This window comes from Hippichthys cyanospilos, chromosome 19 (genome assembly GCF_059441005.1).
Source record: "Hippichthys cyanospilos isolate Australia breed blue-spotted pipefish chromosome 19, RoL_Hcya_1.0, whole genome shotgun sequence".
NCBI lineage: Eukaryota > Metazoa > Chordata > Actinopteri > Syngnathiformes > Syngnathidae > Hippichthys > Hippichthys cyanospilos.
Window position 1 is genome coordinate 10250177 of NC_142387.1, and position 24984 is coordinate 10275160.

The following is a 24984-nucleotide window of genomic DNA, read 5'->3' on the forward strand; positions in this document are numbered from 1 at the left end:
CAGCACAAAGTCAGCTTGCAACTTTATTTTTATTTACTTTATGAGGCATTGCGAGCAAGCCGCGACTGTGAGATGAGGTCATGTCGGGATCATTTCCAGCCGGGCAGCTGTGACAATCCTTTTGTCTAAAGTCCTTTGTGAACAGCCATTTGTGCCAAGCACACCCCAAAGGGAAAAAAAAAAAAAAAACATTTTGTGAGAATTTGGCATTGTTTTGAAACTGTATTTTGGGCGATACCAAATCATCTGCTATCCACACCACGGCCTGATATTACCCTGACTAAAAAAAGAAAGACTAAGACAGTGGGCAATATCCCAAAATCATATCAAGCACTTTTTCATCCTACCACCAGGGGGCAATCATCTTAATATAATATTTGCCAATGTGAAATGGCGTTGAGTTTCTCACCTGATTCCAAATATTAACAGTGCTAGCTGTCAATTGAGACCAAAAATTGGAATAAATTCTGTTTGAAATGACCGAAAATGACATTTTGACTGCTAATTGATTAAAATTTGCATAAAAGTAAAAAACAGGTTTGGTTCTAAGAAGGCTTCATTTTTTTCATTGGTTTGCACTCAGAAAGTAAGTTGGCTGTGTTGCCTTGTATGCCAAGTTTTTTTTTTAAATGGTTATTTACTTTACTTAATATTATTATTCGTAAGTATCAAGTCTTGAAGCCTTGTTTATATACTACCAATGTGCCCCCCCCCCCCCCCCGTGTCCAAAATGGGACACAACAGCAACATTCTATTTAGTTTATTTCTCTTTGTACTTCTGTATTCCTTGAAAAGGTTGTACAGACACATATTTTGATTAGATTATTTACTTCATTTATTTACTGGCATTTATTTATTTGTTTGTTTATTTTATTCACAGTTCTCATCTTATGCATATGAAATACTGCATGTATTTTACTTACAGATAGGGGAAAAAACACATGCAAAATTCCATTCATTTCGTGCAATTTATAGAAACATACGATATTAAGATATACAAGGGACCAAAATGTTACGTCGTGGAATGGTGGGGAGAATTGTGGAAGGTGTGGACCCAAATGCGGGAAGGCAGGAAGATGGGGTATACTCAAAATAATAATATAAAAAAGACAAAAAATTAACAAGCATGAAAGCTGCATAAAAAGTAACAGAAAAAAAATTAGTCGCAGAAAACACAAGAACAACGAGTAACTAGAGAATGACCTGACAAGAACTGAATGGAAACAGGAAACTAAATACACTCAAAACTGATAAGACAAACAATGATCACCTGGGCATGACACAATTGGAGCAGGAAGCTGATTGGCATACACAGAGGAAGCAGGTTAACATGATCTAAATTAAGACCCAGAAAGCATCCCAAACACAACAAATACCACTGAGAACATAACACAAAAAGGAAATTATTTTACTTCATCTTTATTTTTTAACAATGTAGCTCTTCAGGGGAACTTGGGACCACACCGGCGCACCAAGCAAAAATCTGCATATAATTGACACCAATTGTTTTTAAGTTCTACAGTACAGTATACCATGATTTTACCAGTCCAGCTCCCTTGAAAATAGATTTTCCTCCATGTGAACCCCTGTGCTATAATGAGTTTGACACCACTGTTTTATAAGAACTGTGACCATTATCGACAAAAGTCATAACAAGTTGATACCAAATCTTTCACACTACCTGTTCCAGTGATAAAAAAAAAGTGACCAAAACAAGAGTGAGCAGAGTCCATCCCAAAATAACAGGGTGTCTGATTTACCATTGTACCATGCTGTATTTAGCTCGGGCTGGGGGGCTATAGGTCTAACGTCACTGCCTTACGTGGGGGGGGGATGAAAAAAAAGGGGGGCGGGGGACAGCTGGTCCCCAGTCACAGCTTTACACCTCCAGTCAGCTGACAGGCAAAGTTATAGTAGTGCAGGTGGAAAACAAAGCGATCCTTGGAGACTTACCCACGGCGGTAGGTCCGAGGTGGTCAGACCCGGCGCGAGGCTCCTCTCCTCCCGCTCAAAGAAAGCCAAAGCCCGACTCAGGCGGCTCCGCTTCCCTCCGGCATTTCTCCTCCACCAGAAATAAACCACGAGTCCGATCAGCATCCAGCTGAAGCTGAACTCAAAGTAGCCCAGCGCGTAAACGGGGAAAATGAGCACAAACGTCTTGGCGAACTGCACCCACGTCTGCGTCAACTCGCCGGTGGCCGACGTCGGGCTCTCGTCGCCGGGTGTGTTCCCCGCAGAGGGGCGGTGGAAGCGGGCGCCGGGCGGAGCTGGGCTCGGCGCGGCGTGGCCGTTCTCTTTGGGTGGTGACGCCGCCGCGGCGGTGCCGGGGCTCGCGCCGTGGGCTCCTCGCACGGCCGTCATGTTGTCTCTGGACATGTCTCCGCGATCCGAGTGTCCAACCGGGAAGGGAAAGGCGGTGCGGTTGCTTCACGCGCGCGCCGCTGTTGACCCATAACCCTCACGCGGAGCCGTTTGAAGCCATTCCTCTGGTTGCAGCGACTAAGCTGCAGAGCCTCGCGGCTCCGGCGCTTACTGAGGGGTGGGAATCAACATTCCCAAAACACGCACTGGCGATCATGTGCTTGACAGGTCCGTTCGCCCCGTTCGACTACAGATCAAGTCTCAATAAATGAATGAACGTCGCCACCTAACGGACATCGAAGGAAAATGCAACTCTACTGAATTTTTTTCTTCTTCGTCTTCTTCGTTTTAGATTGGAGGTTTGCACGTTCGAATGCATACTGCCACCTACTTTAGGCAAAGGGACTTTCGTATTTACGTCTGGATAGTTGAGTTACAAGCAAAACAAAAGTAGAACAAAAGATTACTACTCTGTTTACACTCTTTTTAAACAATTTTACGACACCTCAATCGAATCAATGACGCTTCTGAGGGGATATGACCGGAAGAGCTGAGCTGTTGGACCGGAAATAAAAGCTTCGCAGGAAGTGGTTATGGTTCAGATTTGAAAATAAATTCAAATGTTTAATTATGTGAGGGTATGGCCAAAGCTAGTGTTCATAAAGTTACAACCAACACGTCATTTTCTGATTTGATTTAAATGTAATACATTTTTCAATGTGCAGATTTTCGCAGATAAAGCAATATTTTATGATATAAATCCTTTTGATTCTGCTTGTATGCATGTTGCACCCCTTTCTCAGGTTCCTTTAAAAAAAAAAAATACGGATCATTTGATTTGGCACACCGGCACCGTGGGGGAAAATTGGGCATTTATAATGATAAAACAATGTGTTTTCAAACCATCATTTTCCTTTATTATTTCAAATGGATTCAAACCCAAAATATAATGACAAGAATGTATTTGCTATGGAATATGATGGGATAAAAAACATGTTCAATGTCTGAAGTAGAAAGTAGCAACTCAGCTATTTCAAATTAATATTTTGACAAGGAACCAAGTGACAAGAATTGAGGCAACCCATAAACACTTGCAGTTTCAGGCATCGCTTATTCCCTTTAAAAAGGTCAATACATTGTGTAATCTATATATTTTACTTTAAATTAATATTCAATGTTCACTTCCAAATACAAAAGATCGTTTTTTCTTTCTTTCTTGTGCTAATACATTGCGCACCTCTAGAGGCAGCATACAGCCAGACCATGTTGCTGTGTTTTTTTTTTGTTTTTTTTTTAAGCATGAACAGGGAGTCAAGGCAAACTTATTTTTGTCCAATTCTATATACTAAAACGAAATATATTTTTTAATTAAATATTACAATTCCCGTTTTGACTTTTCAGTATGCATGTACACTGTGATGTTAAAAATACAACAAATAAGAATCGGATCGTAGGATAGTTAGCATAGCATGCTAACGGCTGCAACTAAACTTTGAGCTTCTGAATTATGGGGGGGGGCACCAATTTAAAGTTATTTATTATATAACAGTTAAAGTATGTGGGGCGCAACAGTTTAAGCTACACAAAAGATGGTCTTTGGTCATGGCAAAAAAATAATAATTTGAAATAAAAATGGTTCTTTAATTTGAGCATTAAAAAGTGTTACATTGCACATTGTATTGTCAGTAGAATATCAGTTTAGCATTGGGCTAATTTCTGAAATGTGTGCTAAAAATATATATATATAGATTATATAAACAGAAGCTGATGTGAGAAAGTAAAGACTGGAATAGTTTCACGCAGTAGAAAAAGACACTTATAAAAATATTTTTCCTCATACTGTGCAGTCATACTGCAAACGTTTGCCATGATTTACCTGAATCTGCAAATGTTTTGGCCATGGTATATTATAATACATTGTATTGTACTGAATATTTAAAGTATGAGGCAGTAGTGCGTTCATGCAGGCAAAACACACTGTCCAATCAGAGCAAAGGCAAATAACACTCTGCCCAATCAAAACAAAGGAAAAGAACACACCGTCCAATCAAAACATAGGACTCAAATGCATGACCAGTGTGTTAATCTTGCTAATCAATGAACAAGTTTGTCTGTGCACCGCCAACGACAAAGAAAAAAAATCCTATGATTTTGTCCGTTTGTTTCTCTCATTCATACACACAATAAGAAAATAGATCATACACACTCACAAGCGCCTGTCTTGTCATTTTGCATTAGTACCACATGTATAAAAAAAAGAAGTGCAAATATTCGACAGAAAATGGCACGCGATGTAAAATAAAAAGTACTGTACATAAATACAACTGTATCCATTTGATTGCATTGGAATCAATTAACTCATTCAATCCCAAAGACGTATTTTTACGTTTATTTCAAGAATCCAAACTTTCAATTCCAAATGTTTATTTTTCTTTTGAAATAATAAATTAATTGATTACTTTAGGTACAAAAAGTACAAAAGTAGTCGACCACTTTAAGTACTAAAAGTTGTAAAGTAATTAATTGTACTAAATATAAAGGGAAAATAAACGTAATCAATTTCTTCAGTACCTTCACTTTAGTTCCTAAATAATTGATTAATTTAGAACTTGATTACTTTAGGCACGAGAAGTTCTACAGTAATCAATTGCATTAGATACCTAAGTACTAAAGTACTAGAGAAACTAAATATACTGAAGTAACTGATTAGTAATTTGTTACTAAAGTGACCAATTATTTCAGGTAATTAAGCAAAAATGGAAGCATTTGCTTTAGATAAAAGATACTAAGTAATTGATAACTTTTGTACCTTCATTTTAGTACCTAAAGTAATTGATTTAGTACTTGATTACTTTAGTCATTAAAAGTTCTAAAGTAATTGATTGCATTACATACTTAAGTACTAAAGTAAGTCAAGTACTAAATATACTAAAGTAATTGAATACTTTAGATGGTACAGTACAAAAGTGACCGATTAATTCAGGTAATTAAGTAATCAATTACTTTAGATAAAGTGTACTAAATTGATTGATTACTCTAGTACCTTCAGTTTAGTACCGAAAGTATTTAATTTGGTACTTAATTTAGTATCAGCCGTTCTTATAAACATTACCCAAACAGAAGGATAAAATATTTTTTTAAAATACACTTAATTAGGTACCTGGGAGTTAGTGTCTCGAGCCTAAAAAAACCCACAAAAAAGTCATGAGGATTGAATGAGTTAAAATAATTAGAAAAAAGCCAATCACCTGTTCAAATACTACAGCGGTGCATTGCACACAAGCAAACTTTTTTCCACAAATTTGTAATCTTATAAGAAAAAATAACCGTCCCTATTTTTGTGAGGACAAAAATGAGTAACCTTTTATCAGAACTAAGTCACATATTTTTTACCTGTGACAAATGATGTGGGCTGCGCTCGTTCCATGTGAGCTTGAACACTGTAGAAAAGTTCAAAATAGGTTGGGGGGGGTTCAAAAAAAAACTGTGAAAACTTGCCGTGCAAAGAAAAAGCAAAGTAAGACAGAACCGGATGGACATTCAAAGCCTATATTGTAGCAGATTGTTGTTGAAAACATATACAGTATATATGGTGTCATTCCTGATGCTGCGGAGGACGCAGTCAAGGCAGCCATGTTGTCCTTCCGTTGGCGTCCACCTCCTCAAGATGCTCGGCGTAACGAGTCCTTTGTCTGGATCCCGGATGACTCCGGCGATGGCGTCCCTCACAAGCTGAGAATTTGTCCCTCAGCATTGCTCGGACACGATGAAACCCTCCTTCTCGTGGCCCGCCGGTTCCACCTCGGCGTAGGACGGGTGACCCGAACCGCGGCGGAACTTCATGGCCGGCCACCTGCTCGGCCGTCTCTGCGGACACGCGGAGACGCTCGGTAAAACCTTACACGCGTATTACAATCCTGCTGATTATTTTTGCCGTGAAGAAATGATACGTTTCTACCTCGATCAAGAAGAGGCTGGCGGCCGACGTTGGGTGATGGTAGATGTAGACGGTGACCATCACGCCCGCTACCATGATGAGCATCACCAGAAGGACGCCCAGGATCAAACCCGTGTGCAGAGGGTGCGCGCCCGTGGTGCGCTCGGCTGCGCTCTCTGCTGGCATCGCTGCAATCACAAAAAACAAGGATATAACTGTGGCAAGGCTACACTATTAACTTCATTATATATATATATATATATATATATATATATATATATATATATATATATATATATATATATATATATATATATATATATATATATATATATATATATATATTCTTTTTTATCTACGCCATAAAACATTCAGAATGCGACCTTTAATAGTGCCTCAATATTACTTCCCATATTGCCCTATTACTGTGTTTTTTTGTTTTTGTTTTTTTAATTTGCCTACTTTATTATTGTGTGGAATGTAAGTCTGCTCAGGGAAGTAAACAGAAGAATTGTGTAGTGTTATAGTGCATATGACAATAAAACTAAAAAAAAAAAAACAGAATCTTGAAACTTATACTGCTACTCCCTCCACATTTTCAAATCCAATTCTCCCCATTTAAATTTCAACATATTCCAAAAATTCATGACATGTGTGCTTGTATTTTTCTCACCCCCCTCCAAAAAAAACCAAAAATGCATTTTTCCCCAATGAGGAATAACAAACCCTACATATTCAGACTTACTCTAAATTATACAAGTCCTCCCCTCAACATTGACAATTTAAAAAAATCTAAATTCATCATGTTTAAATCAACATTCACGCCAGTCAATTTTACTATTCTACTGGATACTTTTTTTACATGCTATTCCATCCACATTTTTTAGCCAATTCTCCCCATCCTAAATTCAACATGTTCCAAAAATTCACAAGTGTTCTTGTATTTTTCTCATGAAAAAAAGTTCTAGATGTCCACAAAATTTAAAAAAAAATCTAAGTATTGTCCTTTATGTTCTAATAAAGCCACTTCATATTCACATTGTAACAAATATTCTGTCATAATTTTGCACGTACCAAAAAAAACATCAAACATTTTCACTTAGAAAAATTGCATGTTAAAATATTTCACTGTTTGAATCATTTAAGACATCTAAATTATTGTTCAAATCCACATTTTCTAATGTCAAAATTTAAGAAATATTAACGTATTCCCCTTTCACACTTCACAAATTACTGTAAATTGACCGATTGAAAACATTCCAAGTTCCAACTTCAACATATTTAGCTTATTCAATAACATTCCACGTCAAAACGAATGTTTCAATGTTTTATCGCTCCGCTTCATCTACTACAGAGCTATGCTGTCTTGTTTCATGCTATTCTAATTTCAGCCAGTTGGGGGCAGTCACTATCCTTAATTGTCTGGTACAGCTCCCCAAAATGCCAGCTATCATCTCAATAACAAACATGAACATGAAGACATTTTTTTAAAAATAGTAAAAGTGAAATTCAAAGTATTTTGCATTGATTGACTAAAATTTTGTAATTTCCTCTTTGGGATCTTCTGTTTAACCCTTATTTATTGAGTATTTTGTCCAATCCTTTGATTCTTACAAAGGCATTTCACATCAAAGGGAAAGCATTGAAAGATGACACTAGGGAGCTGAAATTTCACCCAAAGTTCAACATAGCACGGCCACTTAGTTACACCACCAGGAGCGTAGCATCTCTTGGCAAAAATACTGCCAAAATGATGTGAAATAAAATGACCCAAAATGGTCCAAATAACGCACAAGGGTTAAAAAGCTCATGGCTTGAATCAAACGGGCCTTTTTTGCTCATTCAGCATGAAAAAGCAAGAATTATTCTCCAGTCAAGTCAAGGTCAAGGTAATATGTTCCACACAAGAAGAGGGGTCACCTGGATAAGAAAAAAGAAGACCGAAAAGCCCGTTCTAATACATTTATTCAATGATTTTCAAAGCAAAAACAATACGGAACATTTCCGCAGCAATTTCTTCTTCTATTGTGCTTTTAATGAGCAGCCGCGGTACAGCCTCTGTTGAGCCGGCCGTTAAATCAGCGTCTCCCCCCGGAGTCGCTCGCTCTCATTGATTTCCGGCACACATAACAATCAAAGCTGTACAACAGGCTCTTAAATCACGTTCACACTCTGGGAAATTTAAAAGCCCCGACGCGAGGCTGTTAGCGGCCTGGCATGGCTGATGGGAATCCAAGCAAGGAGCAGCTGCTTAACCTGCAGGAGGTAAATGCAGGGTTCTGCTTCCATTAAAGGAGCAGATTTATACTGGTTCCCAGTGCGGGACCTTGACATCTGGGAAGACCCAGGACGAGTCATGTTAACTGGTTCCTCGTTAAGACCGCAAATTGGAAGACCGCGCAAAGTAGTCACGCCGCTCCTCTTTCAGAAAATTTTGTTATGTTATGATCAAGTGAAGCTATAAAAAAGATATATGGGGCACAAAATCAAATCTGGGTTTGTTTTTAAAGTCCTTCTGGATGATTAGGATTTTGATCAAAGAAATACTACCATTAAAATGTTTTCATATTTGAGACAACAACAACACATTTATATTTTATGTAGGGCTACAACTAACGATTATTTCAATAATCTGACTATTATTTTGCATGTTAATCAAATAAAAAAAAGCATCTTCTGATTCCCATTTTTTCACAAAATTATATATAAAAAAAATCTCAAGTCGACTGCATTTTTTAAATGATTTAGTTGGTGATTTGATTGACACAAAATCAGAAAATTGGAAAAAAAAATGTGTCTTGAATTTCCAAAGTAACATTACATTCAAAATGTATGTAGGACTGCAACTAACAATGACTTCAATAATTGAGTCATCAGTCAATTTTTTTGCCAATTAATCACATTAAAAAAAATTTCAGTTCTATTTGGTTTTAGGTTCATGTTATGTTTCCCTCGCGTCTGTCGTTAGTGTGATTTGTTCCTCCGGTCATTCGCACGTCTCAGCCAATCAGCTTCTCCCTACCTCTCGTTCTCTTCCAGGTGTTGCACGTTTCCCAATTATTGAATGTGTATTTAATCCCCAGTGTTTTTCCAGCTATTTGTGGGGTTGTTGTCTTTTCATCCTGACTTTGTTTCAAGTTTTTTATTGTTACTTTATAGCATTTTGTTCTTGTTGATCCTACCTCCATTTGTTATTTAATATTTCGCTTTTTGAGCCACTACCTCCCAGCTTCCTACATTTTTTAGGGTCCCCTCCTTTCCTCCTCACCACGTGATAGCGATAGGCGAGAAAGTGATCACTATATATAGGTATATATTTACACGTGCAATTAATCGTGTTTGGCAACAAATTAATTTCCACTTCTGACACTTTTTTTGAAAAGGTATCAAATTCTATGGGATCTACTGTACAGTTCCAGTGTATTGATAATATGCCACTAAAGACCTAATATATGGAAGTGGGGATTATTTAACAGATTTTCCAAGTATCCTAGACTTATGAACAATTAATATATGCCATAAATTGTATTCTTTCGGAAGGAAAAAAAAAATTATGGTGAAAGGGTGTTGGCGTATTAATTTTTCAATATTGCACATCCTCTGCTAATCCTTTATTTTCATCCGCTTTGACTACAATTTGAACCTTTCGGCCGCCGCTTAGAAAAATAACACTTTGTGGTGTTTAGGATGATAAATCAACACTGTAAAATGTTAAAATCTCCAAAAAGTTAAACTCGCATGATACGGGCCCTAAATGTCAAATGAATTGGATTAATAGTGCAGTCCACAACAAAATATGGAAAACATGTCGCGCTACGAAGCATTTCCCGAGAACCACATACACGAACATCATACATTTGTGCTTGTAAACCTTTCGAGATGTCCTTTTAAAATTCCCGCAGATTAATTTCGCCCTGATGCGAGTCTCAAGCGGCCTTGAGCCTGAAGACACGATAAATGCGGGTGGACTAAAATGAATCCAATAAAATCAGAGCGCTGTTATGCTGCGCCGCCATGTTTTAAAGATGAGCCGCCGACAAACGCGGCCAACGGGATTCCGAGAACAACTCAAACTGAGGAGTCTGAAGGTCATAACAACCGCATCTTGCCTCTAATTATGTGTCGCTTACCTGAGCCCTGACTACTTTCAGAATTGTCTCGAAAAGTTTCTCGGTAGCGAGAAAAAAAAAAAATGGCCGACTAGGGTACAAACAAAACAACAACATAAATACTCAACATGATACACGTACCTTGATTTTCTCTGAGATGCAATGCAATCTTGGTGTCATCTGTGAGGAAACAAACAAATCATTAAGAAAAAATAATCAATATTTCTCTCTGTAGTTTGTTTTTCCAGCCGCGAATCAAATTAATTGCTCCCCTACGGTTTTCTCTCTTTTCAACTAGTCATTTTTTCCACACTCGATTAAAAATGTATTCTTCGACTATAATGGTCCAACATGTATAATTCAGGGTATTAGAACACACTGTCGTGTTAAATGTACGTGTGGGGTATGGAAATGAAGCGTGACCCACTTCTTCGCGCAGACACTTAACAAATATAAGGATTCAATATATGCTAATTAACCTCCACCAGACATGTTTCACCCAACAAATTAATTCCAAAGGATCTTTCATGTCAATTTCCAGACAGGCTTTGGGTGTGACTGAAGTTAGAAAATGAAACGGGCCAATGTAAACAAGCAGCTCGTTAAAGCCCGCCCATAGCCCGATTAGCCATCATGAATACGGATCGCCAACGTCGGTGGAAACGAGACAGAAGCCACAAGGGACAAAATGAAGGGGTTTCCAAAAGGAGCATATTTTTTTTGGACGATTAAATACCAGATTATAAGACAAAGTTTCAATGAGGAGGTCTGTTTTGAGAAAATTTATTCGTTATTGTTGATAAGGCGCGCCGATGTACGGTGCACGGTTATAAGGTGCAACGGTGTATAAGGTGCGTTGCATTGTGTTCAAAGGTGGCTTATGAGGCACATTTTTTCGTATTTTTGTACCCACCCACCCAAATACCCAATTTGGGTGAACGCGATTAAAGTCTACCCCCGATTTTAGTAGTTACATAGATCATGGCTGTCCTATTATAACACATGGTGTGTGTTATTATGATGAAATGATGGTTCTTTTAGAAGCATTTTTTTCATCGTATATCAAATAACATACTGTTTTAGGGGTTGAAAATTAAAATGAAATAAAAAAAAACTCGACTTGTACTCTTAGAAATATGGTATTGATGTTCCGATTATTGATGATGAGTGGATCACAGGTGCAATGCTTCTGTTTACAAACTACCAGGGTTTTGTTTCTGCCTACCGTGGTGTTGTTTCCGATAACCTGATTATAAGCATCCTTTCATAACCTATCATGCAAATCATATCCTTTCATGCAGCACCAGCAGCACCTCCTGCTGGCCATAATGAAAAACGGTCTAAATTTTACACACTTTTCCTTTAAAGAAAACAATTCAGTTCATTAAATGTGTTGATTCAACTTCAAATTCTAAATTAAGCCCTCTTATGATTTTAATATTTAATCATTTGTAAACAAATAATGTACCGTATTTTTCAGAACACAAGGTCAAAATAAATAGGAAGGAATTTTATTTAAGGAAAATAAACTGAAAAGTCAACATCCATTTATGAGAGGCACTGCCCATTTTTGAGAAAATCGAGAGGATTTTAAATCAACTTATAGTTCGAAAAATACGATTATTTACTACTACTATCTGGTGAGTGGATCAGGTTCAAAAATTAATTTTTCCTTCAACTAACTATAATTTCTCACGGCCTTGTTTTAGCTGACCTGACTTTACGATCACTAAGTATGACATTGACTTCCAACACTATCATCAAAATAATCTTCCCAAAACACTGTTCAAAAAAATCAACAGCGGTATTATTTACCCAACTTCGACTTTTACGGACAAGGGAAAAAATAAAGAACAAAGCGGTAAACAAAGTTTGGAGGACACCTTGTCCATTTTACTTTGATCAGCAAAAGAATGTGCCTTTCACACCAATTTGCATGAGAAAGAACATCCCGCTTTTCGCCTCCCGCCGGGGTGCGGATAAGGCGCTAACACTTAACGCTGCAATATCAAAGCGTGACCCTCGTGACCTCTCATGCAAAACTCTCTCGGTGACACGAGAGATTTAGAAGAGAGGATGTGAGACAAAGGGACAGGGCAGGTTATTGTCCAAATTGTGAGTTTGAGTGTGGTTATTTTTCACTCAACTATTTTATCAAGCTGTTTCGCAAACATTAACGAGGCAAAGTTGGTGGATGAGACCCTACCTTCAGTCGGGGCGCTTGTTGGGGTCTGCGAGGTGGACGGCGTGGCCTCTTTGCTTCTGGGTGTGGTCTTCGCACCAACAGATGTGGTAAAGGGGTCCAAATATGTGGTGTCAATGATGTCACACAACTTGTCCTTTGTCTGGAAAGACAAAATGGTCGTTTTTTCGTCCATTCAGGGTATTGGGGTCCCAAATTGTTGCTAACTAGTGTATGTAGCTGCTGAGTACATGTGGATCAATTTTGACTAATCATTTATGATTCCAGATGGTCAATATTATTTTTGACTAACCGAATACAGTATTGTTTTGAATTCATTCAAGCCCAAAGACATGATTTTATGTTTTTTCAGACTAAAAACTGCTGGACCAAAGCAGTGCTTTTGAAATAGTGGGGCGGACACCCCTGGGGGGCGCGGATGACCTCAGGGAAAAGGGTTTGTTTTTGATATCGCAATAAAATAAGGACTTTTTTTTTTTTTTAAGTTTCAGGCACTTGGTTATTTTTTTTTTCAGTTTTAGACTAAGCTGTAACCTGTATAAACGCTGTAAATAACAGCTGGTGACAGTTGATTTTAATTGCTTTTTTTTTTTTTACCTATACACGTAGCGTGTCGAATGGGCGGGGCACAAAAAGATTGCTCTTTCCTGAGGGGGGGGCTTGATAAAATATAATTGAGAAGTAATGGACAAAAGGAAGGTCAAAATTAGCTGGTCCTAAATGAATTAAGCATTAAAGTAATTGATTACTTTGGTATTTAAATGACTACAGCAGTTGATTACTTTATTGAATTAAGTACTAATGTAATTGAATACTTCAAGTAACTCAAGTGCTGAAATTAAGTGAACATGTTTAATTTTAGTACTTGGTACCTAAAGTAATTACTGCTTACTTGAGTACTTTAGTATCTAAACTAATAATTTTAGTATTTGATGACCTACAGTAATCATTACTTGAGTAGTTAATTGCTTGAAGTAATCAAATATTTTAGTAAATATTACAAAGTAAGTACTTAATTGATTTAGTACCAATCAATTTTAGAGCCTAAAGCCACGTACAATGGTAATTGATTACTTTATGTACTAGAGTAACTGCAGTAACTGAAAGGGTTTGATTTTAGTTTTTTTGGTTACAAAAGTAATCAATTACTAACCCCGAGGCAAACATTACTTGGGTACTTAAGTACATGAACGTAATAATTGTAATATTTGATTACCTATGGTAATTAATTACTTTGGTAGTTAACTACAAAACGTAATGAATTATTTTGTTACTTAGTTACCTAAAATAAGAGCCCCCTTTTGGGAAATACTTAAAAACGATGTAAAAAAAAAATATACTACATTACTTTAAAATATGTTTTGTGCTTTCGCCAATTAAAATATTCTGTGCCATCAAATTGATGCATACACTCAAGGAAGAATATTTTCTACACTGGTAGAGACTAATGGGCAACAAAAAAGTGTTCTTTTTTTTTAATACTTTGGACAATAAAAGTAAAAAAAAATGGACAAACTGTGTTGATAATCAATACATTGTTTTTGACGACCCGAGTATTGTCCCCAACTACTTGTTTTGTTTTGACGACCCAAATATTGATCCTATTCTCTAACCTCATCTGGACAGCTGTTGTCCACCCAGTCCTGGCGATGACGATCAAATCCACTGGAGCATCTAAGTGAAGAGGACAAGCTATCAGAGAAATCCACTTTTCGCGATCCATCAATCATTGAATAATTTTACGAGATGACAAGATCCACGCAGCGAACTGACTGACATTGAACCTGAATTTTTTATTAGATTTTTTTTTTTCTCCGAATCAAAGCAATCCACTGGCGTCTTCAAGAAACCAGTCTCGCTTCCATGATCCCTCTGGGATCGGAATCTCTCTGAGATGGGGGGTGGGGATAAAGGTGGTCCCGGGTGGATTGCGTGACTTGGACTTCAAAAAAACCTTCAAAAGTCAGAGAGTATTCGAAGCGGCGGCTTCAAATCCTCCAGTGGTTCAAATATAATTCCCCCCCGCGGTGAACTTTGCTGACACTCCCCTCCCCCTTGTTCCGCAGCTAGACGATGCACAGTCCAATAGAATCCCTTGATAGCTATATTATGAAGGAAGAAGCTTCCCACTGCTTTAATCACGCCGTTCCTCTCTGAATTCTGAACATAATCAACCTCATCAGCTCAATCAAGCAAGACAGATTCCTCCTCCTAATCCCCCTCCAGACTGTGAGATCGCATGAACTGGAGCACAGCAGGTGTGGCGTGAGCAGCTTTTTGTTACGTCTGAACAGCGCCGCCAAAAATGGGCCGCTGACATTCATTCCAATATCAATAAGTAATTTGGGACGAGAGTTTGCTGCGGGGAGATCCGGCTGTAGATCAGTTGAGGTGAAGGAAGCACCCATGTGATAAAACTCAAGCAAATGTTCTGCAGTTTGAATAGACTGCAATCATAAGCAGTCAAAAGGGTTGTAAGGCTAAATATGGGTTTTATTTGGATTTTAAACACAGCCGTCTTTGCCCAAATTTGGATTGCTGTTTTTGAATGAATCTTTAAAGCTTTAAAAGGAGAAGTCAATATTCTTTACAATGTGTACTATATATGGACCCTCTTGCCTAAACGGCATTTTGATTTGTATTGCATTTGTGGAAATACTTTAACAGGTGGGTGTTTTTTTTTCCCACTACGATATTTGAGCCAAAAAATGGTTCGGCTCTTGAAGCGTGGTATTACGTCAAAACTTTTCAGTGGCATCATACCTAGCCATACAATTTTGGACCTAAGGAAGAATAGTCTTAACTATGGTAGACACTAAGCTTTAATCGCCACGTCTCAAACGGCTTCACAGGTGAAAAAGAAAGCAAAGGAAAGGGAAAAACTCAAAATCAATTTTGACCATATTTGGGTCATTTTCTTCTACATCATTCTCACAGTATTTTAGCCAAGGTATGGCATACTCCTGGTAGTGTGTGTGACTAAGTAGTCGTACCATGTTGAACTGTGACATGTTGTCCCCGTCTGGGTGAAATTTCAGCTCCTTGGTTTCTACTTTCAATATTTTCCCTTCCCATTTAAAGGGGACATTTTTAAAAAGTCAAAGATTGTTTCAATAGGCCACCACCCACATGTTGGCTTGCACTTAAGACCCACACTGAAAGCATCTGGCCTATTTTTTTTTTTTTTTTCGTGGAGATTCTCCAGCCTTGGCCCACACAAGCCATGTGTCTCTTGAAATCACTCAGGCAGCTCTCTTAAAAACGTCAGCGCCTCACATTAAGCGTGCAGCCCAAGGAGGCCGGCCGTGCTTTTTAATTAGCGTAACCCGCAAAGGAAGCAAGTAGACGAATACCGAGGGGCCGAACCATGCCGAGCCGTTGTATTAAACACACTTGGATAGCTAATTAAAATGCGGCTTAATGAGATGGCAGCTACAGGCAAACAGCATCCCTCCACAAATTACATAAATGAGTTTGCTTCTGTTTAAAAAGTGAAGCCCGAGGTGAGTCCTAAATAAGGAAACCAGCAGGAGCCGGTCACAAAATCAAGTGCAAAACAAAAAATGAATATTTGATAGAAAAGCCATTGAAAGTGCACGAGACAGAAACATTTTGTGAGACATCCACTATCAATTTGACGTTAAATGCTTACTCAGCTGTTCCCCTTGATTCTTTTCTTTTTCAGCGGGAATTTTTTCCGACCGGGCAAAACAAAATCTCCCAGTTGAGCCGCCAGGAAACACCTACGCCTTTTGAGCAGTTGTAATATTGACACAGGTTTGAGTGATGTGAAGGGGGGTGGAAAGTGCCAACAAAAAATATCAGGCATTACAAAATGCTGTGCAATTTATTTGAGTACAGTAAGTACCGGATTTGTTAAAGATCTGAGGACAACTGGGTCATGTAGAAAAAAGTTGGTAATAGACATATCAAAGTTCAGCTATCACATGAGTAATCCATCCAATGGCAGTTCGTGCATTTCACACTTAGGCCTTCAGTAATGTCCTATTTAGTCTGACTTGAATAAATACCTCTAAAATACCATAATTTATGACACCACTGCTGGAGAAATCATATACAGAAGCACAAGTACGCATTACAGGGTGTTGCAGCACAACACAAGATATTTTCAGAGCATTTAAACATCAAAAAAACCGCATTGGCACTTAAAATTTTTCACGTGATATGTGAGATCCATGAGTTGAATATGACCATATTCAAGCTACACCATGTAGCTTGGTTGATCTGCATAGCGCTGCCTCCCATCCAATCACAAAATGCGTGTTCAATGTGAGGCCTTCTAGCTGGCCTTACTGTCACCAACTCATGATCTGATTGGCAATTGCAACTACCTACTAACTATGTGCCCATTCACCTACAGTGCACATATGCCCTCACTGTTGATTCTGAAGGCCTTGAGCAGATTTAATACAGCCCGGCGACACAAGGTAGCTGAATTCTGATTGGATAATAACTCTATCCAATCCAATCCACTTTATTTATATAGCACAATTTTAAACAAACGCAAAGTTTCCAAAGTGCTGTACAGCAAAAATAAAACACAATAAATAGGTAACAATAAAAACACAATAAACAGTAAAATCAAGTATAATAAATAAAATAAGTTCAAGTTCAATCAGTCAATACTCTACAAAGTGTTGAAAGCCTTAGAAAAAACTATTACACTGCAATGAGCCATAACCAAATAGATATGAACCGAAGAGAATATGGAGAATAATTATATACATATATATTTTAGGAACAATAAATTTAAAATGAAATTGAAAATATTGCACAAGGGTTAAATTTGCTAGTGAACAGTGAAATGATTTAAGGACAGCTTAGGAGAAAACGCTGTGGTCAGAGTGTCTGCTGGACATTGCAATTTTTTTTTCACATTTGAATAATTTAGGGACGTGGAATGCCAGACAGTTATACTGTCTCAAGGAAGTAATTTCATTTACAGATCGTTTCCAGGACGTAAGAGCAGGATGATTTGTGGACGCCGAGCTAGTTTACGAGAGTGCATGTGCCATATGTATGTACACAGAAGAGTCATAAAAAAGCAAGTAAAACATCAATATCAAATAAACGGGCGTTCCAGTAAATGCACTTTGTTTAGCATCCAGAGCAGATCATCCATCATCGAATATTACATTCATTATTTTCGCTCTCAAGGACATCACTGAAGCATAAAGCTGCCAACGTGGCGTAAACACTTTTGATTGGCTAGCTAAATGCTACAAACTAGAGCCGTCAAAATTAATTGCCAACTAATTAGCAAACTAATCGGCAACTATTTTAATTAGTCAAGTAATCGGTCAGAGCCATTGTTTAACTTAGTTATTAAAATCCTAAAACTTCAGCCTCTCAACAATACATTTTCAGATTTCTTTAGTCTTTAGTCATGTTGTTTTTTTTATCATGAGACAATAGAAAAAAACAACAATAATTCGTAAGAAATCTCGAAATGGGGAGACAATTGTAATACATGTAATTAGTTGTCATAAATGCAAAATACCATTTTACCTCATTATTCTATCAATGGAGGGAAGAACCAATAGAATGATCAATTCAAAAAATATTCAAGTGACAGCCCTACAAACGTAACATTTATTTCCCATAATGCCTCAATCGCATTTAACCTTATTCCAAAATGTTTGAAAATTAAGTTAGTTATTGATGATTTTTGTTGTTTATTTATTTTGGCCATTATGCATTTCAAGTCAATACCCCGTGGCTTTATGAGTATTTTTTTTTTTTTTTTAAGCATTTAGCCTACGTGTGTTCCAAGGTATTTTTTGCAAGGATGTATTTGCAAAAATGCCATCCATCCATCCATTCTTTTGTCTGTCTTTGGGTAGTAGGCGGGGTACACCCTGAACTGGTTGCCAGCCAATCACAGGGCACACAGAGACGAATGACCATTCACACTCACAAACACACCTAAGGGCAATTTGGAGTGTCCAATACATCTACCATGCATGTGTTAGGGAATGTAGGAGGAAACTGAAGGAAACCCACACAGGCACGGGGAGAACATGCAAACTCCACAAAGGAAGGCCAGTGACAGAATCCAACCCACGACCTCCCCATGTGAGGCGGACGTTCCAACCAGTCTTTACCGTGTTTACCATTTGCAAAAATTTCCCAAAATATTTGCATGAACTTTTTAATGAACTTGCAATTACAATCCAAGATTTTAATACGTATTTTCAGGCATACTTGCAAATATGCTCGATACCAATCAAGCTCACATTGGCAGCTCCACTTTTGTACTCAAGAGCATGCTTAAGACTGAAATAAATCTCATCCATTTTATTAAAACGCTCTTTTCTTGGGTATGTTTTAGGAATGTGGGAGGAAGTTGGAGTAACCTGAGAAAAGCCACACAAGCACAGAGCCCAACCTCAACCTCAAAACACACATCCTTGCTCCTCAAGGTTCATAATTACTGTTGCAGAAGTTTCAATACCGGTTGCAACCAAATTTCTCTCATCTTTCGAGCAGTTACTATGATTTTTCCAGACAAAACCCGAGCAAGCTCAACCAACCTGTTGAGTCGATGGCACCAGCTGCAGTTGAAATTCACCTGGGAGGAAATGCACGTTGCACAGGAGGTGAACTGGAGACAGGCTGAAGAAAGGAAAAATGTTCTGATATCCGAGATAAAGACACATAAGACAGGACACAAGAAGTCAGAAATTGTCTCTTACTGGGCAACGGTGTAAATTCCACGGCGGTGGAGTTGGTGATCCGCATTTTGGTCAATTCCACACGGTGGTACTCGTAGATAGTCCGTCGCCTCACGTCTTCATTTTGGAGAAAGGCGAGGTGGGAAATGAGAGAGGAAACGGGGATCAAAAAGTGGGACAAACAACCCCCAAAGAAAGAAGCAAAGGCGGCGTGAGGCAGAATGAGGTCAAATGAGGGAGGCCCACTTTTTACACTTTATGTTTCCCTCGCTCTTTGTGCACGTCCCCAACTGGAGGCGGAATTTTTATGCCGTGTAAATCAGAGGCTGTTGATGGGCATTCACTCTAAGAGCATCATAAGGTGATGAAAGATTGAAGGATACATGCGATCCATCACCGACTGGACGGTTTATAACTGGGGATGTGTTTTTTTGCTGGCCGTGCATGATGACTACTGGGAGAGGAGACAGATGGAATGGATCATTTGTTATGTTGAAATGCTCAAAGGCCTGGAAAACCTTTTAGCGGATTGATTAGATTGACTTGAACCCTTGTGCACACACTTTGCAAACTACACGCATTGGATTTTTTTTTTTTCCAAATTTTGTAAATAAGCATAATAACTATCTTATTGAAGTTATTTAGAAATATTTTCCTTCCTTCAACCACTCAAATTGTTCAGTGGCATCATTTCTATCATACATATGTTGGTTCAATTTATTAACACCCATAAAAAAATTGAAAAATAGTCTCTCTTTGTAGTCTGTGACGTGATGACACTTTAAGATATAGCCATTAACTGGTCTCTACTGCCTCCTACTGTCGTGAGGTGAAACACAAGTCAACAAAGAATTCTTTTGTTTACATAGTTTGACTGCTGCTCAACGGAATGTTGCAAAAATGGCAGGAAAATCAATGTAATAACTTATATTAAAATGCATCTCAAAAATTGTTACTACAAAGGTTTTATATGGTCCAAAATTTGGACAATGACGATTTTTGTACACACAATCTTGCACGCCCATCTGCAATCACATAGAAATGTCAGAATCGTTGCATTTTGAAATTTTACATATTTGAATCATCTGCTGGACATTTCAGCTCCCTAGTATTTTCCCACATTGATTATTTTATGATATCATAAAGGAATTTCCATTATTTATAACAAAATTCCACATGGGTTAAAGGTATCTGGAATATAACATGAGTCCTGGAAGGTGGAAATTCATCCTCAGTTACATTTTTTTGGAATATATTGGATTATAAGGCACGGTCTCAATGAAAATTTCTGTTTTTTTTAAATTTTCCCATATAACTGGGTTATAAAGACTACCAGAGAAGACACATTGTGATTTTTTTAGAAAATCACAGGATTTGAAGGGTCTATTTGAGTGTGAAAATTATGTTACTTAAAGCATGCTCAATTTGATGTTCTTTAATTTAGTATACATGTTTTTGCTTTTGGTAAAAGACGTATTACTCTTTCACACAAATGCTCTCATAGTTGCTTCAACTGTGAGCATGTAGGAAGTAGATAATAATGTTTGGTCTGTAACAATTGGCAATAATGGTGAGCACTGACAAATACAAAGACTGAATATGCTTTTAAAAGCATGGCCTTGTTGCCAAAGCACTTCAGAATGGCTGCAAGCTAATTGTCGCCATTCTTTATTTAAAAAAAAAAAAAAAGCACTTTTAGCGGCTTGACACTTCTTCCTGTCTGCTCGCAATTTCTATTGATTAGCACCTTTCATCTCCTCTGCTTGCCATCATTTTCTATGCTTGATGAAAAAGATTCTGTCTGAAAATATCTTCTCACCATACCAAAAAGAAACCGCTTATGAAATGTTTAAAAAAAAAAAAAAACTACATACAGTAGGTAAAAGAAAGGACACAGTGATTATAAGTGAAAACTCACTGGGTATCTGCTGGATTTTGTGGACCACAACAAAAGCGTCCGAGAGGCCCACCTTCACCGGGTGGTTAACAGGGCTGATCTGTGACAGTTCAACTGGGATCTGAAAGACGGAGAAGGAGAACGGAAAGTCAACCAAACTTGAGTATGCATCAAAGTGCTCACGCTAGACAAAAGTAGCGGATTTAAGTTGTCAGGCGGGCCCAAGGCTTTCTTAGTACATGAACAAAAGCAATCTTGGTCGACGACCGACTGCATGTACCTCCTTGTAAGCGAAGACGATACGACCGGTATCGTGCAACGTGGCCTGGAATGTGAAGCTGCCCAGATTGTAGTTGTCCTGCAGGTGGACGTGGTCCCACTGCACCACCAGAGCGGTACCTGATGGGGTCAATAACACACCCGGTGCTCATTATATTGCGGTGGAACAATCATGTTTTTTTCCTGGCAGACACCTTGGGCCTCTGCTGCAAGAGTGAGCTGATTGATTAAAAAAAAAAAAAAAAAAAAAAGCATGTGGGCTGATATGAAAACCCAGCACTGTTACAATAAAAACAGCAAGCAGGGGGAGCAAATCAAAGCAGGACGGTTATGATGATGGATGATGTAGCTCTGGCAAGTTTAAAAACAGACCAAATGACACTGTGAATGACTTTTTCTTGTCGTGAGAACAACACCTAATATCTCCACGAACACACTCACATAGGACTACATTTGGAATGATTATTATTATTTGCATTATTTGCTATCCGTTTAACACCGATGACGATTTTATTCTGGTTAACTTCCATGCAAACACAAAATCAACAGACCTCAAACAAGGTCAAATCTAATCAATTGATGATGTTTCGCAGTGACCCTGTTTCATTCCGGTCCTGTAGAGGGCAGTAAAGTTCATCAGAATGGGTGTAACTGTCATAGCTAGCTAGATCCCTAAGCAATTAACAAAGAAAATAACATTAAAAAAATGGATGAAAAAAATAGCAAAGTGAATAAACTCACAAACTATCTAACAAGTAAATCACCTATTGATTAATTATATGATTTAAAAAAAAACATTAACACGTACATTAACTAGCTAGCCAATCAAAATGCGTAAATATGGACAAACTGATTACAAATAAGTGAATAAATACATCTTAAAAAATGAAAAAAAAAAAAAAACGAACTAAAGATTTAACCAACTAGCTAAGAAGATACCTAGCTAACAGAAGAATGAACTAATTAGCCCGCTAACATGCAAACATGAACAAAAACAAGCAAAATGTGCAAACAGACGGATTAACTGACTGACATGGCAGAATAAATTAATAAACAAACTAACCAACTTCAAAACTAACAAGCTAAGGAATCGCTTTAACTTAAACTTAAATTGGATGGACTGAGTGGCTAACTTAGAAGCAAAGTTTCTAAGTACCTGATTGACAAATGGACCCACTAGAGAGCTAACAAACAAACAATCAAGAAATAGAACAAACTAAAAAAATAAACAACAAGAAACCATCCAACCAGCCAAAAGACAACAAATAAGTAGACAAACAATGTACAGTAAATAAGCATAAGAACAAACCAACGGACATGCTAAAAGTCAAACAGATGAATGAACTAACAAACCGACTGATTAATGCAAAGACCAACGCCCTAGCTAACAAACAAACACCAAACAGGCAATCAAACTAATTAAAAAACAACAACCAAACATTCAACAGAATAAAAACAAAAACAGCAACAATAAAAGCTCATTTAAGTGACTTCCTGTAAATAAGAAGTCCAATAATATAGCCATTAGCAGCAGGCTACCGAGGGATTTAGGTGGACCCATCGGGCATTATTTTTAACGCTCTTTAGTTTTATTGCAGACAATGGACCAACTATTGATGTGACAGCCATTCTTCCCCAAGGAGCAAGCGCCAAGTTTTGCCAACACTCTCATCATTTTTTTTCACAGCCGGAGGGCTTCTAGCTAACGTAAAAGCAAGCTTTTTGCTGACAGCTCCGGAGCGCGGCGGGGCAGAAAAGCCTGTAATGATTTACACGTGCGGAATGGAGGGACCGCGGGCCCTGAAGGACGGGGTCAAGATGCTTAAAAACCGGGCTCCAATGTGGCGCCGGCTGTTTGCACCTCCGCGACGAGGAAGAGGTCTGTCAGCGACTCAGACCCAATCCAGGTCTCGTTCCGCAGGGCCGGCGCGCAAACTGGGCCGAGGGGGGAGGGAAGCGCACATTGGCCTTGTTTCCATTTTCACTTACTAGCTCAGCAGGCCGCGCAAGCTCCAAACAAACAAAAGTGAATCCACAAACTACAAATTGCACAACCGCAACCTCGTTTTAGTTCAATTATCCATGACCGGAGCTTTAGTGTTTAAAATGACATCAGCTTACTAAGCAGACACAAATCCCCCGCACGCTTTCTTCTACTTCAGGATTGTTTTGCAAATCATTTTATTGTCTTTGTATACCTTACGCCTTCTTGCAAGCGCAAGGTCGACAACAGTATCATAACGTATGTTTTCTCATACGCACTTAAAGCAGCCTTCACCCAAAGTTTTTCAAGGGGTTCCCGACCGAAAAAAAAATCTACTTTTTCAAGCTTTTAGCCATCTTACAATGTTAATTTCTCAATGTGTTATCTTGTAATCATTCTTTGTTTACTCTGCGATCTTAGAACCGGCCCCTTTCGAGCAGATAAAAAGGGCTTAAAAGAGGCTTGATGACACCATACCGATCAGGAAGGTCCCCGCACCGCCTTTACACCGTCCGGTACTGCTCATGCAGTGTAAAAACATGTGGCGTTGAGTTGAGATTTTGCACCGAGTCGGTCAAGTAAAGTCTTACTGTAGAAAATGTCAAAGGAGCAAAATTGTGCATTTGTGTGAAACTAGAAACCACAAACTAGCGTTTGTGATCATGGAGAACTGCATGGTGAATCTCCATCAATACAAGGGGGGATTTGCTATAAAATTAAGAATGGAAGCTGGCGCAATTCCCACAAATGAACCCAATTGACAGGCCATAGATTACGTAAACATAACGTACACATTAACGTTGGGGACTGCTGCTTGGCATTTTTTTTCCGTTACTAACCTCTTACGTTTCTTAATGCGTCGTACTGTTTACATCTACTTTCACTTTTTACATCTAATTTCTTGCTGCACAAATGAGTTTACAGACCTACAAGGTTAACTTTTTTGTAGTTAGTCAGCTGGAGAACCATGTCATGAAGGGGGCGTGGCAGCCACATGTCAAGAGGCGTGGTTTTAGTCAACAAGTTCCTGGTTAGAAATTTCGCAACCAAAAACCACCTCATATTTCATAAAAAGAACTCAATCGCCAAAAGGCAACATTTCATCATTTATAAGATTAAAATAGCTAATAGGAGTCCTATAAAATATCCAGAGTGGAACAAGAAAATGGCATTAAATTTTAATTAAACGGAGACACGTTTCATTGTATTCTAAATGTACACACAAGCAACTGAGAAGATTAGAATTTACTGATTAATTAACGAAACAACCTTAGTAGCTGACTCACAGAACGTCATATAATCTAGTCTCAGGACTAATCCGAAGTCTACCCCTTTAAACCTCGGTTTTGCACTTTCACATCATGTGTCTCTCACGAACAGACCGTGAAGCTCTTCTTCGATATTGGCGGCGCGCTGAGAATGGATTATTGCGGTTCTAGTCGGGTGAGCTCCGCTTCAGAAGGTCACATGGTCTGTCCTGGATGAGATGAAAATAAATGTGACTGATAACCAACGGCCC

General features: G+C 38.3%; 2 protein-coding genes across 5 annotated transcripts in view; both read right to left on the reverse strand.

Moving 5' to 3' along the window:
- Positions 1–2538, reverse strand: part of esyt2b (extended synaptotagmin-like protein 2b) — a 34192-nt gene extending 31654 nt beyond the window's left edge. For all 3 annotated transcript variants that reach the window (XM_088402451.1, XM_088402450.1, XM_088402452.1), the window contains exon 1: positions 1954–2538. In XM_088402451.1, the coding sequence (XP_088258577.1) occupies positions 1954–2376 (423 nt within the window). In that variant the 5' untranslated portion in view covers positions 2377–2538. The remainder of the gene's footprint in view (positions 1–1953) is intronic.
- A 715-nt stretch (positions 2539–3253) lies between these two features.
- plxdc2b (plexin domain containing 2b) overlaps positions 3254–24984 on the reverse strand; it is a 68138-nt gene continuing 46407 nt past the window's right edge. For both annotated transcript variants that reach the window (XM_088402407.1, XM_088402406.1), the window contains 9 exons: positions 21483–21601; positions 21224–21323; positions 19327–19422; positions 19165–19246; positions 14224–14284; positions 12614–12752; positions 10549–10587; positions 6320–6486; positions 3254–6228 (listed from right to left, as the gene is read on the reverse strand). In XM_088402407.1, the coding sequence (XP_088258533.1) occupies positions 6109–6228; positions 6320–6486; positions 10549–10587; positions 12614–12752; positions 14224–14284; positions 19165–19246; positions 19327–19422; positions 21224–21323; positions 21483–21601 (923 nt within the window). In that variant the 3' untranslated portion in view covers positions 3254–6108. The remainder of the gene's footprint in view (positions 6229–6319; positions 6487–10548; positions 10588–12613; positions 12753–14223; positions 14285–19164; positions 19247–19326; positions 19423–21223; positions 21324–21482; positions 21602–24984) is intronic.